This window comes from Stegostoma tigrinum, chromosome 41 (genome assembly GCF_030684315.1).
Source record: "Stegostoma tigrinum isolate sSteTig4 chromosome 41, sSteTig4.hap1, whole genome shotgun sequence".
Classification (NCBI taxonomy): domain Eukaryota; kingdom Metazoa; phylum Chordata; class Chondrichthyes; order Orectolobiformes; family Stegostomatidae; genus Stegostoma; species Stegostoma tigrinum.
In genome coordinates, this window is record NC_081394.1 from 522,718 (window position 1) to 537,717 (window position 15,000).

Genomic DNA, 15,000 nt, shown 5'->3' on the forward strand with positions numbered 1-15,000 from the left:
ACAGACAGTGAAGCCTCCTCCTTACTGAAAATGTCCATGAGGGACCTCCTCCACAGGGATGCGTTTTCCATCCTCCCTCGCTGACTGACCCTGTCAATAGCTGTGAGAGAACAGAAGCCATTAGTGATAGAGTCCTGAGGGGGCCTCTTTGTCCACTCGCACCAACCTATGATACAGCCCTCCATTCCCCTCCCCACCTCCCACTGCTGAAGGTCCTCCACTTCAGATGGGACTATAACCCAAAGCCCCTGTCTACTGTCTCAGCTGAGGGTAAAAGATCCCAAGCCACCATTTGAAGGAAGAGCAGCGGGGAAAATTCTTCCTGGGTTCCTGAGGCCGATATTTATCCCTCACTTGACATCATGGAGAAACAGGCAATTTGATTCAATGTCACATTGCTGTCTGTGGGAGCTTACTGTGCATGTATTTTTTCCTACAAGAGATAACACAAACCTCCCTGCAGAAGGACTTGCTGGATTGGCTGTGAAGGATCAGGAAGTCCTGAGGTGGTAACAGGTGCTACAGTAATGCAACCCTGCCCGGAACAGCACATGTCAGGCACAGGCACTGTCCAGAGGGTGTGAGGGCTAGAGGGCCAGGCAGCGCTAAGGCATTGAGGCTGAGGACCTACTTCCACCGCAGAGTGATGGGAGGCCAACTCACATCAAGCAAGAGGAGGGAGCAGTAAAGGGAGGAAGTCACAGAGAAACGATGGACAGGGGATCTGATTTGATTCATTATTGTCATTTGTGCCTCGGTACAGTGAAAAGTTTTATTTTGCATGCGGTACACCGTATAAAGATCATAAGATGATAGAACAGAGGGAGGAACACAATGTTACAGCTGCAGATAGGGCCCACAAAGAGCGAGATCAATACTAAATGTAAAATTAGAGAGGTCCGTTCAGCAATCTAGTATCAGCAGGGAAGGAGCTGCTCTTCAATCTGTTGGTATGTGCGTCTAAGCTTCTGTACCTCCTGCCTGGTGGGAGAGATGGGGAGTGATTGTAATCGGGGTGGGGTGGGGAGGGGTCTCTGACGACATTGGCTGCCTTTCTGAGGCAGTGGGAAGTATAAATGGAGTCCATGGATGGGAGGTTGGCTCCCGTGATGGTCTGAGCTGGCTTCATGACTCTGTAGTTTCTCACGGTCCTGGGCAGTGCAGTTGCTGTAACAGGCCGTGATGCAGCCAGACAGAATGCTTTCTATGGTGCTTCTGTGAAGGTCGGTGAGGCTCCTTACGGACGTGCTGAATTTCCTCAGCCTCCTGAGGGAGGAGAGGTGTTGTTGGGCCTTGTTGACCATCGCATAAATGTGCGTGGACCAGGTCCGATTGTTGGTGATATTTACCCCTAGGAACTTGGTGTACTTGACCACTTGCACCTCAGCACCAATGATGTAGACAGGAGCATGACCTCCACTCCACTTCCTGCATTCAGTGGCCAGCTCCTTCATTTTGCTGATGTTGAGGGAGAGATTATTATCTTTACATCACATCACCAAGCCCTCTATCTCTTTCCTGTACTCTGTCTTGTCATTGTTTGAGATCCAGAGTACAACAGTGGTATCGTCAGCGAAATATAAATGGAGTTTGTACAGAAACCGGCCACCCTGTCACAAGTCAGGAAGTACGGTAAGGGGCTGAGTACGCACCCTTGTGGGATCAGTGATGGGTCAGGAAGCTGAGGACTAAGTCTCAGAGTTTGGAGGTGAGTTGGTTGGGATTGTAGTGTTGAAGGCAGAGCTATAAGTAAGAGCCTGACGTAGGTATCCTTGTTAGCCAGATGTTCCAGGGGTGAGTGTAGGGCCAGAGAGACATGGTATCCGCTGTGGCAGTGTTTCACCGGTAGGCAAGTTGCAAGGGATCAAGGCAGGCTGGGAGGCTACAGTTGACGTGGGCCATGGATAAAGTCCCGGAGAACTTCATAATTATGGGGATCAGAGCCACCAGACAGGAGTCATTGAGGCATGTTGCACATGTTTTCTTTGGTACTGGGTAGATGGGGGTCTTCTTGAAGCAGGTGAAGGCTTCAGATGGTAGCAAAGACTGTAGGTTAAAGATGTCAGCGAATACCTTCACCAGCTGGAGGGAGGGAGAGGGGAAGGAGGGAGACAGAGAGGGAGGGGGAGAGGGTGACGCAGAGAAAGAGGAGGGAGAAATGGAATAGCGAGAGAGAGGGAGAGAAAGGTGGGGAGGACCGGTGAGAGGCAGGAGGGAGGTGGAGAGGTGGAGGGAAAAAGGCAAGAGGGAGGAGGGGTGAAGTGGGGAGGGAATGGAGGGGGAAGCGGTGGAGGGGTGGGGGCTGGGAATGGGAGAGGGGAAGGGAAAAGTGGGAGGAGTGGAGCAGGGAAGGTATTGCAGGAGACCCGGAGCTACATATCAGAGAGGGGACTGCACGGGCTAACATGGCCATGGTTTTATAACATGGTAATGTTGTAAACTATCTGCTTTAGGTCCAGGTCTCATGGAGCAGTGGAAAGCGGAATACGGACTCCTACACATTCTGACTGTTGATGTGTTTAGGTGTCCTGTTTGCACCGGGAACTGGGACCCAGGTCAAGGGGCAACTGAAAACAGTCTGAGAATTCCTAAACTCCCACATGACATTAAAAAGGCAGCCAGCCTAGTTACTACCAGGTACAGTGCAGCTCTGACGAAGAGTCATTTAGACTCAACACTTTAGCTTGCTCTCTCTCTCTCTCTCTCTCTCTCTCTCTCTCTCTCCATGGATGCTGCCTGACCCGCTGTGATCTCCAGCATTTGTTGTTCCCAGTGATTCAGACAGCCTGGTTAGAAAATAGAGAGTGGGAGGGAGAGAAAGGGAGAGGATGTGAGAGAGAGAGATGGAGAGAGGAAAAGAGAAGGGAAGACAGAAAAAAGTGAAACAGAAAGTGGGCAGAATGTGGGTGTGAGCTTGTTGTTTGGTCAAACAGATTGAAGCTGTGTAGATGAAAGGGCACAGGGGAGCGCAGTGACGGCCGGGACGTTAAATGTCTTCAAGGTAGATTGAGAAATTCTTGATCTCGCAAGGAATTAAGGGCTACGGGGAGAGTGCGGTTAAGTGGAGTTGAAATGCCCATCAGCCATGATTAAATGGCGGAGTGGATTCGATGGGCTGAATGGCCTCACTTTCACTCCTATGTCTTATGGTCTTATGATAACACTGTGTTGGCCTGGACACTAACAGGGGCCTTGAAAATGACAATGCAAACTGGGAATAAGCAATCCTGATGGAAGCTGCCAACAACACTGGACCAGTTCCTGTAAATTAACAGGGAGCACAGCATCAGTTATAATCCTGGTGTATACGCAAGACTCCAAAGTAAAAGTTTACTTTAAAAATAAGCTTAAATGAGTTTAAAATTTGGCAGGCAATGTTGCAGCTTTATAGAACCTCAGTTAGGCTGCATTTGGGAATATTATATTCAATTCTGTTGCCACACTGCCAGAAGGATGTGGTGGCTTTGGAGAGGGTACAGAAAAGATTTACCAGAATGTTACCTGGTATGGAGGGAATTAGCTACGAGGAGAAGTTGGAGAAATTTGCGTAGTTCTCACTGGAATGACAGAGGTTGAGGGGCAGCCTGATAGAGGTCCACAAGATTATGAAGAGCGTGGGCAGAGTGGATAGTCAGAAGCTTTCTCCCCAGGGTGGAAGAGTCAGTTACTAGGCATTGGTTTAAGGTGCAAGGGGCAAAATTTAAAGGTGATGTATGAGGTGAGTTTTTTCACTCAGAGGGTGGTGGGTGCCTGGAACTTGCTGCCGGGGGAGGCAGTGGGAGCAGATACGATCGTGACTTTTAAAGGGCATCTTGACAAATACATGAATAGGATGGGAATACACGTACAGGGTCCCCGGAAGGGTAGGGGGTTTTAATTATGACAGGCAGCAGTTGGTGCAGGCTTGGAGGTCCAAAGGGCTTGTTCCTGTGCTGTAATGTTCTTTGTTCTTTGTTGTTCTTGTTCTAAAAGGGAACATACGTCCTGACGACTAAATTATTACCTGACCATGCAGAAATGCCTGGTCTCAGTTCACTGACGTATACAAGAAATGTGTAATAATCCTGCACTCTGATCTCTTGTCTGGGTCTCCAGATTCACAGGGGATGTTACAAAGTTAAGTGAAGAACATACTATAAAGAGGAGTCCCTTTGGCCCATCGGGTCTGGGCCAACATACCTCCCCCACAATAATCCTCAATGTCAGCGCCCCGCAAGGATGTGTATTCAGCCCCCTACTGCTCCCTATGTACTCGTGATTGTGCAACTAAATTTCACCCTAGTTACAAGTTCGCTGACGACACCACTCTTGTAGGCTGGGTCTCAAACAATGACAAGGGAGAGTACAGGAAACAGACAGCATGCTTAGTGGCAAGGTACAAAGATAACTATCTCTCCCTCAATGTCTGCAAAATGAAAGAGCTGGTCATTGCACATTGAACAGTGGTAGACTCGCCAACTTTAAAGGCATTTAAATGGTCACTGGATAAACATATGGATGATAATGGAATAGTGTACGTTTGATGGGCTTCAGATTGGTTTCACAGGTCGGCGCAACATCGAGGGCCGAAGGGCCTGTACTGCGCTGTGATGTTCTATGTTCTATTGCCTTTAGGAAGCAGAGTGGAGAGCATGCCCCTGTCTACATCAATGAAGCTGACGTGGTGATGGTCAAAGGCATCAAGTTCTTCCAAGTGACCATAACCGAAAATCTGTCCTGGAATTCCCATGTAGATGCAATGGTTAAGGTGACACAACTACGCCTCTTCCTCAGGACACTAAGGAAATTTGGAATGTCCATAAGGACCCTCACTAACTATTACCGATGAACCATAGAAAACGCACTGTCTGCATGCAGAACGGCTTGGTGCCTAGGTACATGTGACAATGATAAATCAAATCAAATCAAATCAAAAACTTTCCCACACCAGGCCCATATCCTTGAATGTTCTGATAATTCAAGTGCTCATCTAAGCACTTTTTAAAGGTTGTGAGGTCTTCTGCCTCAACTCCCCTCCCAGGCAGGGCATTACCGACCCACATCCATGTCCAGGTGGACACATTCTTCTCCTTAAATCTCCTATAAACCTTCTGCCTTTCGCCTTTAAAATTATTTCACCTTGTTACTGATCCCTCCAACTAAGCTCTCTATCCACTCTATCCACATTCCGCTCATAACATTATCCACCTCCATCAGCTTTCTCTGCTCCAGAGAAAACAACCCCAGCTCATCCAGCCTCTCTCCATCGCTGAAATACTCCATCCCAGACAGCATCCTGGGGAATCTCTCTCTGCACCCCCTCAAGTGCAATCCCATCCTTCCTACAGTGTGGGAACCAGAACCACACACACTACTCCAGCTGTGGCCTCACCAAAGTCCTGTACAGCTCCAACATCAGCTCCCTGCTCTTAGACTCGATGCCCCGACTGATAAAGTCAAGAGTCCTTCACTCTATGAGCCTGCCTGGCCACCTTCAGGAGTCTTTTGAGTCCCAAAATCCCTGTCCTTCTGAACTTTCTAGTGTCCTGCCATTCAGTGAATATGACCTTGTCTTGACCTGCTTCCAAAGTGCAGCCCTCCCATTTATCAGTGTTAAACTCCATCTGCCACTGAACTGCCCATCTGACCAATCCGTTTACATCCTCCTGCAGTCTCACAGCTTCCTCCTCACTGTCAACCACTCCGCCAATCTCTGCATCATCCACAAACTGAGTTACCATACCCACCCCCAATATTTTTATCTTCTTCATTTATATATCACACTGGTCACTGTGAGGGACCACTGTACACAGGGCTCCAGTCACATAAACAGCCTTACCCCACCTCGTCTGCCTCCAATGAAGCCAATTTGCAACCAACTTGACAAGTTACCCGGATCTCATGTGTTTTTACCTTCTTTATCGGTCACACATGCAAGACCTTACCCAAGGCTTTGCTGAAATCCATACAAACCTCATCAACGCCTCTACCCTCGTCCAAACACATCAGTACAGAAACTGACAATCTCTGCAGGGACAGTGTAAAACAAGATTGAGGCTAGGATGAGTTAGCCTCTTGGTCAAAACAAGGAAGCCAGTTTACAACACTTCCTTGCTTCCTCTTTCACAGTTGTTCATACATCAGGTCAGGAACAAAATTATTCTGTACTTCCTCCTTCAAAGAAACTCCACACAGTCAAACAACAACACAGTCACAAACAGTACTCTCTCCAAAAACAGCACTGACCTCCAACAGAGCCCACTCCCTTAGAACTGACCCTCCAACAGAGCCCACTCCCTTAGAACTGACCCTCCGACAGAGCCCGCTCCCACAGCACTGACCCTCCGACAATGCCCACTCCCTCAGCACTGACCCTCCGACAGTGCGGCGCTCCCTCAGCACTGACCCTCCGACAGTGACCACTCCCTCAGCACTGACCCTCCGACAGTGCGGCGGTCCCTCAGCACTGACCCTCTGACAGTGACCACTCCCTCAGCACTGACACTCCGACAGTGCGGAGCTCCCTCAGCACTGACCCTCCGACAGTGCGGTGCTCCCTCAGCACTGACCCTCCAACAGTGCCCACTCCCTCAGCATTGACCCTCCGACAGTGCGGAGCTCCCTCAGCACTGACCCTCCGACAGTGACCACTCCCTCAGCACTGACACTCCGACAGTGCCCACTCCCTCAGCACTGACCCTCCGACAGTGCGGCGGTCCCTCAGCACTGACCCTCCGACAGTGACCACTCCCTCAGGACTGACCCTCCGACAGTGCGGCGGTCCCTCAGCACTGACCCTCTGACAGTGCCCACTCCCTCAGCACTGACCCTCTGACAGTGCCCGCTCCCTCAGCACTGACCCTCCGACAGTGCGGCGCTCCCTCAGCACTGACCCTCTGACAGTGACCACTCCCTCAGCACTGACACTCCGACAGTGCCCACTCCCTCAGCACTGACCCTCCGACAGTGCCCATTCCCTCAGCAATGACCCTCCAACAGTACAGTGCTCCCTCAGCACTGACCCTCCAACAGTGCGGCACTCCCTCAGCACTGACCGTCCGACAGTGCCCACTCCCTCAGCACTGACCCTCTGACCGTGCCCTCACCCTCAGCACTGACCCTCCGACAGTGCGGCGCTCCCTCAGCGCTGACCCTCCGACAGTGCGGCGATCCCTCAGCACTGACCCTCCGACAGTGCGGAGATCGCTCCGCGCTGACCCTCCGACAGTGCGGCGATCCCTCAGCACTGAACATCCAACAGTGCGGCGCTCCCTCAGCACTGACCCTCTGACAGTGTGGCACTCCCTCAGCACTGACCCGCTGACAGTGCCCACTACCTCAGCACTGACCCTCCGACTGTGCGGCACTCCCTCAGCACTGACCCTCCGACAGTGCCCGCTCCCTCAGCACTGACCCTCCGACAGTGCGGCACTCCCTCAGCACTGACCCTCTGACAGTGCCCACTCCCTCAGCACTGACCCTCTGACAGTGCCCGCTCCCTCAGCACTGACCCTCCGACAGTGCGGCGCTCCCTCAGCACTGCCCCTCTGACAGTGACCACTCCCTCAGCACTGACACTCCGACAGTGCCCACTCCCTCAGCACTGACCCTCCGACAGTGCGGAGCTCCCTCAGCACTGACCCTCCGACAGTGCGGTGCTCCCTCAGCACTGACCCTCCAACAGTGCCCACTCCCTCAGCATTGACCCTCCGACAGTGCGGAGCTCCCTCAGCACTGACCCTCCGACAGTGACCACTCCCTCAGCACTGACACTCCGACAGTGCCCACTCCCTCAGCACTGACCCTCCGACTGTGCGGCACTCCCTCAGCACTGACCCTCCGACAGTGCCCGCTCCCTCAGCACTGACCCTCCGACAGTGCGGCACTCCCTCAGCACTGACCCTCTGACAGTGCCCACTCCCTCAGCACTGACCCTCTGACAGTGCCCGCTCCCTCAGCACTGACCCTCCGACAGTGCGGCGCTCCCTCAGCACTGCCCCTCTGACAGTGACCACTCCCTCAGCACTGACACTCCGACAGTGCCCACTCCCTCAGCACTGACACTCCGACAGTGCCCACTCCCTCAGCACTGACCCTCCGACAGTGCGGTGCTCCCTCAGCACTGACCCTCCGACAGTGCCCATTCCCTCAGCAATGACCCCCCAACAGTACAGTGCTCCCTCAGCACTAACCCTCCAACAGTGCGGCACTCCCTCAGCACTGACCCTCTGACCGTGCCCTCTCCCTCAGCACTGACCCTCCGACAGTGCGGTGCTCCCTCAGCGCTGACCCTCTGACAGTGCGGCGATCCCTCAGCACTGACCCTCCGACAGTGTGGAGATCCCTCCGCGCTGACCCTCCGACAGTGCGGCGATCCCTCAGCACTGAACCTCCAACAGTGCGGCGCTCCCTCAGCACTGACCCTCCGACAGTGCGGCACTCCCTCAGCACTGACCCTCCGACAGTGCCCACTCCCTCAGCACTGAACCTCCAACAGTGCGGCGCTCCCTCAGCACTGACCCTCTGACAGTGTGGCACTCCCTCAGCACTGACCCGCTGACAGTGCCCACTCCCTCAGCACTGACCCTCCGACTGTGCAGCACTCCCTCAGCACTGACCCTCCGACAGTGCCCGCTCCCTCAGCACTGACCCTCTGACAGTGCCCACTCCCTCAGCACTGACCCTCTGACAGTGCCCGCTCCCTCAGCACTGACCCTCCGACAGTGCGGCGCTCCCTCAGCACTGACACTCCGACAGTGCGGTGCTCCCTCAGCACTTACCCTCCGACAGTGTGGCACTCCCTCAGCACTGACCCTCCGACAGTGCCCGCTCCCTCAGCACTGACCCTCCGACAGTGCGGCGCTCCCTCAGCACTGACCCTCCGACAGTGCCCATTCCCTCAGCACTGACCCTCCGACAGTGCCCGCTCCCTCAGCACTGACCCTCCGACAGTGCGGCACTCCCTCAGCACTGACCCTCCGACAGTGCCCGCTCCCTCAGCACTGACCCTCCGACAGTGCCCACTCCCTCAGCACTGACCCTCTGACAGTGCCCGCTCCCTCAGCACTGACCCTCCGACAGTGCCCATTCCCTCAGCACTGACCCTCCGACAGTGCCCGCTCCCTCAGCACTGACCCTCCGACACTGCGGCACTCCCTCAGCACTGACCCTCCGACAGTGCCCGCTCCCTCAGCACTGACCCTCCGACAGTGCGGCACTCCCTCAGCACTGACCCTCCGACAGTGCCCGCTCCCTCAGCACTGACCCTCCGACAGTGCCCACTCCCTCAGCACTGACCCTCTGACAGTGCCCGCTCCCTCAGCACTGACCCTCCGACAGTGCCCACTCCCTCAGCACTGACCCTCTGACAGTGCCCGCTCCCTCAGCACTGACCCTCCGACAGTGCCCGCTCCCTCAGCACTGACCCTCTGACAGTGCCCGCTCCCTCAGCACTGACCCTCCGACAGTGCGGCACTCCCTCAGCACTGTCCCTCCGACAGTGCCCGCTCCCTCAGCACTGACCCTCCGACAGTGCCCGCTCCCTCAGCACTGACCCTCTGACAGTGCCCGCTCCCTCAGCACTGACCCTCCGACAGTGCCCATTCCCTCAGCACTGACCCTCCGACAGTGCCCGCTCCCTCAGCCCTGACCCTCCGACACTGCGGCACTCCCTCAGCACTGACCCTCCGACAGTGCCCGCTCCCTCAGCACTGACCCTCCGACAGTGCGGCACTCCCTCAGCACTGACCCTCCGACAGTGCCCGCTCCCTCAGCACTGACCCTCCGACAGTGCCCACTCCCTCAGCACTGACCCTCTGACAGTGCCCGCTCCCTCAGCACTGACCCTCCGACAGTGCCCGCTCCCTCAGCACTGACCCTCTGACAGTGCCCGCTCCCTCAGCACTGACCCTCCGACAGTGCCCGCTCCCTCAGCACTGACCCTCCGACAGTGCGGCGCTCCCTCAGCACTGACCCTCTGACAGTGCCCACTCCCTCAGCACTGACCTTCTAATAGTGAGGCACTCCCTCATTCAGGACCAAGTATGACTGAACTATTCTGTGAAAAACGTGGGTCTTTTGGCAAAATTAATAACTCTTTATGAATCCAACCCGACCCAGCCAAAACTCCACTTCCTCCTTCCACAGTTCTCATTTGTCTAATAAAATGTCTGCAGCTTCCTCATTCACAGACAAAGATAATGCAACCATATCACACAAAAAAGTCATATTATGTTTAATCACCAATGAACAAAACCCCTTCCCATTCTCTGCCACTCTTCACCATCCAAATGAGCTCAAACACATTCCTATTCACTCCAGCTCAACACTGTCCCAATGGACCCCATAACTGTTCCCATTCTCTCCTGCTTGACACCATCTCCGTGGACCCAAACCCCTTCCCATTCACTCCCGCTCTACACCATCCCAATGGACCCCAAATACCTTCCTGTTCACTCCCATTCTGCACAATCCCAATGGACCCAAACCTCTTCCTGTTCACTTCCACTCTAAACCACCCCAATGGGCCCAAACCCTGTCCCGTTCACTCCTATTCTACACCGTCCCCATGGACCAAAAGCCATTCCTATTCACTCCCACTCTAAACCATCCCAGTGGATCCAAACCCCTTTCCGTTCACTCCCACTCTACACAATCACAATGGACCCAAACCTCTTCCCATTCTTGCCCACTCTACACTGTCCCAATGGACCCAAACCACTTCCCGTTCTCACCTGCTCTGCACCATCCCGATGAACTCAAACTCCATTCCCGTTCATTTCCGCTTCACGCCATCCCCATGGACCCAAACCCCTTTCCCATTCACTCCCACTCTACACTGTCCCAATGGACCCAAGCCCCTTCCTGTTCACTCCTACTCTATACCATCCCACTGGTCCAAAACCCCTTCCCGTTCACTCTCGCTCTACACTGTCCCAATGGTCTGAAGCGCCTTCCAGTTCACTTCCACTCCACACTGTCCCAATGGACCCAAACCCTTTCCCGTTCATTCCCACTCTACACTGTCCCAATGGACCCAAACCACTTCCTGTTCTCTCCTGCTCTGCACCATCCCAATGGACTCAAACCCATTTCCCGTTCATTTCCTCTTCTCACCATCCCCACAGACCCAAACCCCTTTCCCATTCACTCCCACTCTATATTGTCCCAATGGACCCAAACCCCTTCCTGTTCACTCCTACTCTACACCATCCCATTGGTCCAAAACCCCTTCCCATTCACTCCCGCTCTACATTGTCCTAAAGGTCTGAAGCCCCTTCCCGTTCACTTCCACTCCACACTGTCCCAACGGATCCCAACCCTTTCCCATTCACTCCCAGTCTACACCATCCCATTGAATGCAAACCCCTTCCCTTTACTCCAGCTCTACACCATTCCAAAAGTCACAAACCTCTTCCTGTTCAGTCTCAGTCTACACCATCCCAATACATCCAAGCCCCTTCCCGTTCACTTCTGCTCTACACTGTCCCAATAGACCAAATCCCCTTCCCATTCACTCCCACTCCACACTGTCTGAATGGACTAAACCCTACCTTTTCACTCCCTATCTACATCATTTCTATGGATTCTAACCCCTTACTGTTCACTCCCCCTCTACACTGTCCTATTGGACCCAAATCCCTTTCAATTCACTCCCCAGTTTCACCATCTCTATGGATTCTAACCCCTTACTGTTCACTCCCCCACTACACCATCCTAATTGTTCTTGCAATTAAAATGAATATGTCACTTGCCTTCCTAACTGCTTGCTGTGGTTGTGTGTGCAAACATTCTGTATTCCTTGTGTTAAGACACCCACGTCTCTCCGAACACCAACATTTAGGAGTTTCACACATTGTAAAAACATCCTGTTTTTCTATATTTATAACTCAAGTGAGTCTGCTCACGCTTCCCATCACTGCACTCCTTCTGTCACCTTACTGCCCTAGTATATTTAAACTGTCACTATCTCTCGCTGGCTGACCACGTCCTGTTCACATCTTCCCTCTCTGTCTAGCTTTGTATCATCTGCAAACACCCAACTCTATGGCTCTGTACCCGGTCTTTCACATCAATTGCAAATTATCAATATGGTGGCACTGCCCACAGTGGCACTCCATCAATCACAGCCTGGGTCACTTGTGGTCTGGTCATAACGTCACTGCTGCTAATCCAGAACTCCCACAATTAGAAGCCAAGGGTTCAAATCTAACTAGGGTAGATGGTGAAGTTTGAATTATTCATTTGGGATATGTGCATTGCTAGTTCAGCATTTATTGCCTATAGCTAAAGCTCAGAGGGCAGTTAAGAGTCAACCACACCACTGCAGGTCTGGAGTCACATCTAGACCAGACGAGGTAAGGCAGGCAGAAGTTCTTCCCTAAAGGATATTAGAGTCATTGAGCTATACCCTTCGGCCCAATTCATCATGTCAGCCAGATATCCTAAATAAATCTAGTTCCGTTTGTTAACATTTGACCCATTTCCCTCTAACCCCTTCCTATCCATGTCCCCATCCAGATGCCTTTTAAATGCTGTAACTGTACCAGCCCCCACCACTTCCTCTGGCAGCTCATTCCATACACGCACCACCCTCTGTGTGAAAAAGTTACCCCTCAGGTCCCTTTTAAATCTTTCCCCTCTCACCTTAAACCTGTGCCCCTCTAGTTTTGGACTCCCCTACTCTGGGGAAAAGACCTTGTCTATTCACCCTATCCATGCCCCTCATGGTTTTATAAACCTCTATAAGGTCACCCTCAGCCCCCGACGCTCCAGGGAAAATAGCCCCAGCCTATCCAGCCCCTCCCTGTAGCTCAAACCCTCCGACCCTGGCAACATCCCTGTAAATCTTTTCCGAACCCTTTCAAGTTTCACAACATCCTTCCTGTAGCAGGGAGACCGGGATTGGACACAGTATTCCAAAAGTGGCCCTAACCAATGTCCTGTATAGCCCCAACATGACCCTCCCAACTCCCTACACTCAACGCACTGACCAATAAAGGCGAGCGTACCGAACACCTTCCTCACCGCCCTGTCTACCGGCGACTCCACTTTCAAGGAGCTGTGTACCTGCCCCCCAGGGTCTCTCTGTTCAGCAACACTCCCCAGGATCTAATGAACCAGATGGGTTTTTTTAGCAATTGACAATGGATTCATGGTTAGCAGCAGATCCTTAATTTCAGATATTTTATTGAATTCAAATTTCACCATCTACTGTGGCAGGATTCGAGCCTGGGTCCCCAGAAGCTTACCAGGTCTCTGGATTAATTAGTGATTATAACTCTAGGCCATTCCCCATAAATTCAGTAAAAAAACAGCTGGAATTAAAAGGTGACTTTTAGGATGACCATTATTATAAAAGCTCTAACTGGTTTGCTCTGTTTAGGGAGGGAAATCTGCCATCTTTACCTGGTCTGGGTGTACATGTGACTCCAGACCCACAGTGATGACGGTGACTCCTAAGAAGTAGGCAATTAGGGTCAGACAACAAATCCTGCGCCCAGACACTGATGTCTACTTTCCAAGGACAAAGAAAAAGGATATTCATAGAATCCTCACAGTATGGAAGCAGGCCATTCTGCCAATCAAGTCAGCACTGACATTCCAAATAGCATCTCACCCAGACCCGTCCTACCCTAGTAAAGCTGTGTTTTCTGTGGCTAATTTACCTAGCCTACACGTCCATGTGCACTATGGGGCAATTTAGCATGGCCAATCCACATTAACCTGCATATCTTTTCTGTGTGGGAGGAAACCTGTGCAGACACAGGGAGAATGTGCAAACTCCACAGAGACAGTTACCCGAGGGCAGAACTGAACCCCAGTCACAAGTGCTGTCAGGCAGCAGTCTAACCACTGAGCCACTGTGCCGCCCCTCATGGGCCAATTAAACTAACCTCCCATTCGAGTCCCTCTTCCCAGGCCCTGGTCTGTAACCTTGCAGTTTGCAGAGCTTTAGGGATAGGTCCTGGCTCCTTTTAGATGAGGTGAGGGTTTCTGCCCCGGCCACTAAAGCAAGTAGGGAATTCCAGACACCCACCACCCTCTGGGTGAAAACTGTTTTCCACCAACCCTGTCAACATCCTTCAACCAATCATCTCCAATCTGTGTCCCCTGGTAAAGGGCCTCTCCCCTGGGGTGTTGGGGATGATGCGGTTGTGGGAATACAGGTCTTCCCTGTCCCACTCTATCCTAACCCCTCATTATAATGTACCCCTCCATTAAATCATCACCCTGCTTTTCGGGAAACGAGACTAGTCTCTCCAATCTTTGCTCATTGCTACAATTTCCAAGTCCTGGCAGCATCGTTATTCTGATGAAGGGTCCCGAACCAAAGCGTTAACTTTCCTGCTCCTTGGATGCTGTCCGACCTCCTGTGCTCCCTCCAGCTCCACATGTTATTGAATCGGGCTTACAACATCTGCAGTCCTTCTATCTCCTTGTAAACCTCCTCTGTCGTCTCTCTACAGTAAATCTACTCTTGTAATGTGCTGACCAGGACAGTGCTCTGAACTCCAGCTGTGACATTACCAGAGTGTTACACAGGCCTAGTATTACAAGTGGGGAGGCAGCGGCCTCATGGTATTATCACCGGGCTGTTAGTCCAGGATTCCCAGGTAATGATCTGGGGACCTGGATCCAAATCTTGCCACAGCAGGTACTGCTATTTGAATTCAATTAAAAAATTGATTTATTGTAGTCATGTGGATCTAAGGATAGTGAAAAGTTTTGTTTTGTGAGCAGTACAGGCAGATCATAGGGAGGTCAGACTGAGTGAGGCATTCAGGTTACACAGCACAGGAGGAGCACAAAGCAAGGTCAACACTATTTGAAGTTTAAAAATCTGGAATTAAGAGTCTTAAGACCATGAACTGATTGTTGGAAAATCCCACCTGGTTCACTAATGCCCTTTACAGAAGGAACCTGCCATCCTTACCTGGTCTGGCCTACAAGTGACTCCAGACCCACAACAATTTGGTTGGGTTTTAACTGCCCTCTGAGTAATTAGGGATGGGCAATAAA

General features: G+C 52.3%; 1 protein-coding gene across 2 annotated transcripts in view; it reads right to left on the minus strand.

Annotated features, from left to right (window-relative positions):
* Positions 1 to 15,000, minus strand: part of LOC125448435 (rho GTPase-activating protein 33-like) — a 119,544-nt gene that overhangs the window by 100,028 nt on the left and 4,516 nt on the right. For both annotated transcript variants that reach the window (XM_059641342.1, XM_059641341.1), the window contains exon 2: positions 1 to 100. This exon is cut by the window's left edge and continues 1 nt beyond it. In XM_059641342.1, the coding sequence (XP_059497325.1) occupies positions 1 to 71 (71 nt within the window). In that variant the 5' untranslated portion in view covers positions 72 to 100. The remainder of the gene's footprint in view (positions 101 to 15,000) is intronic.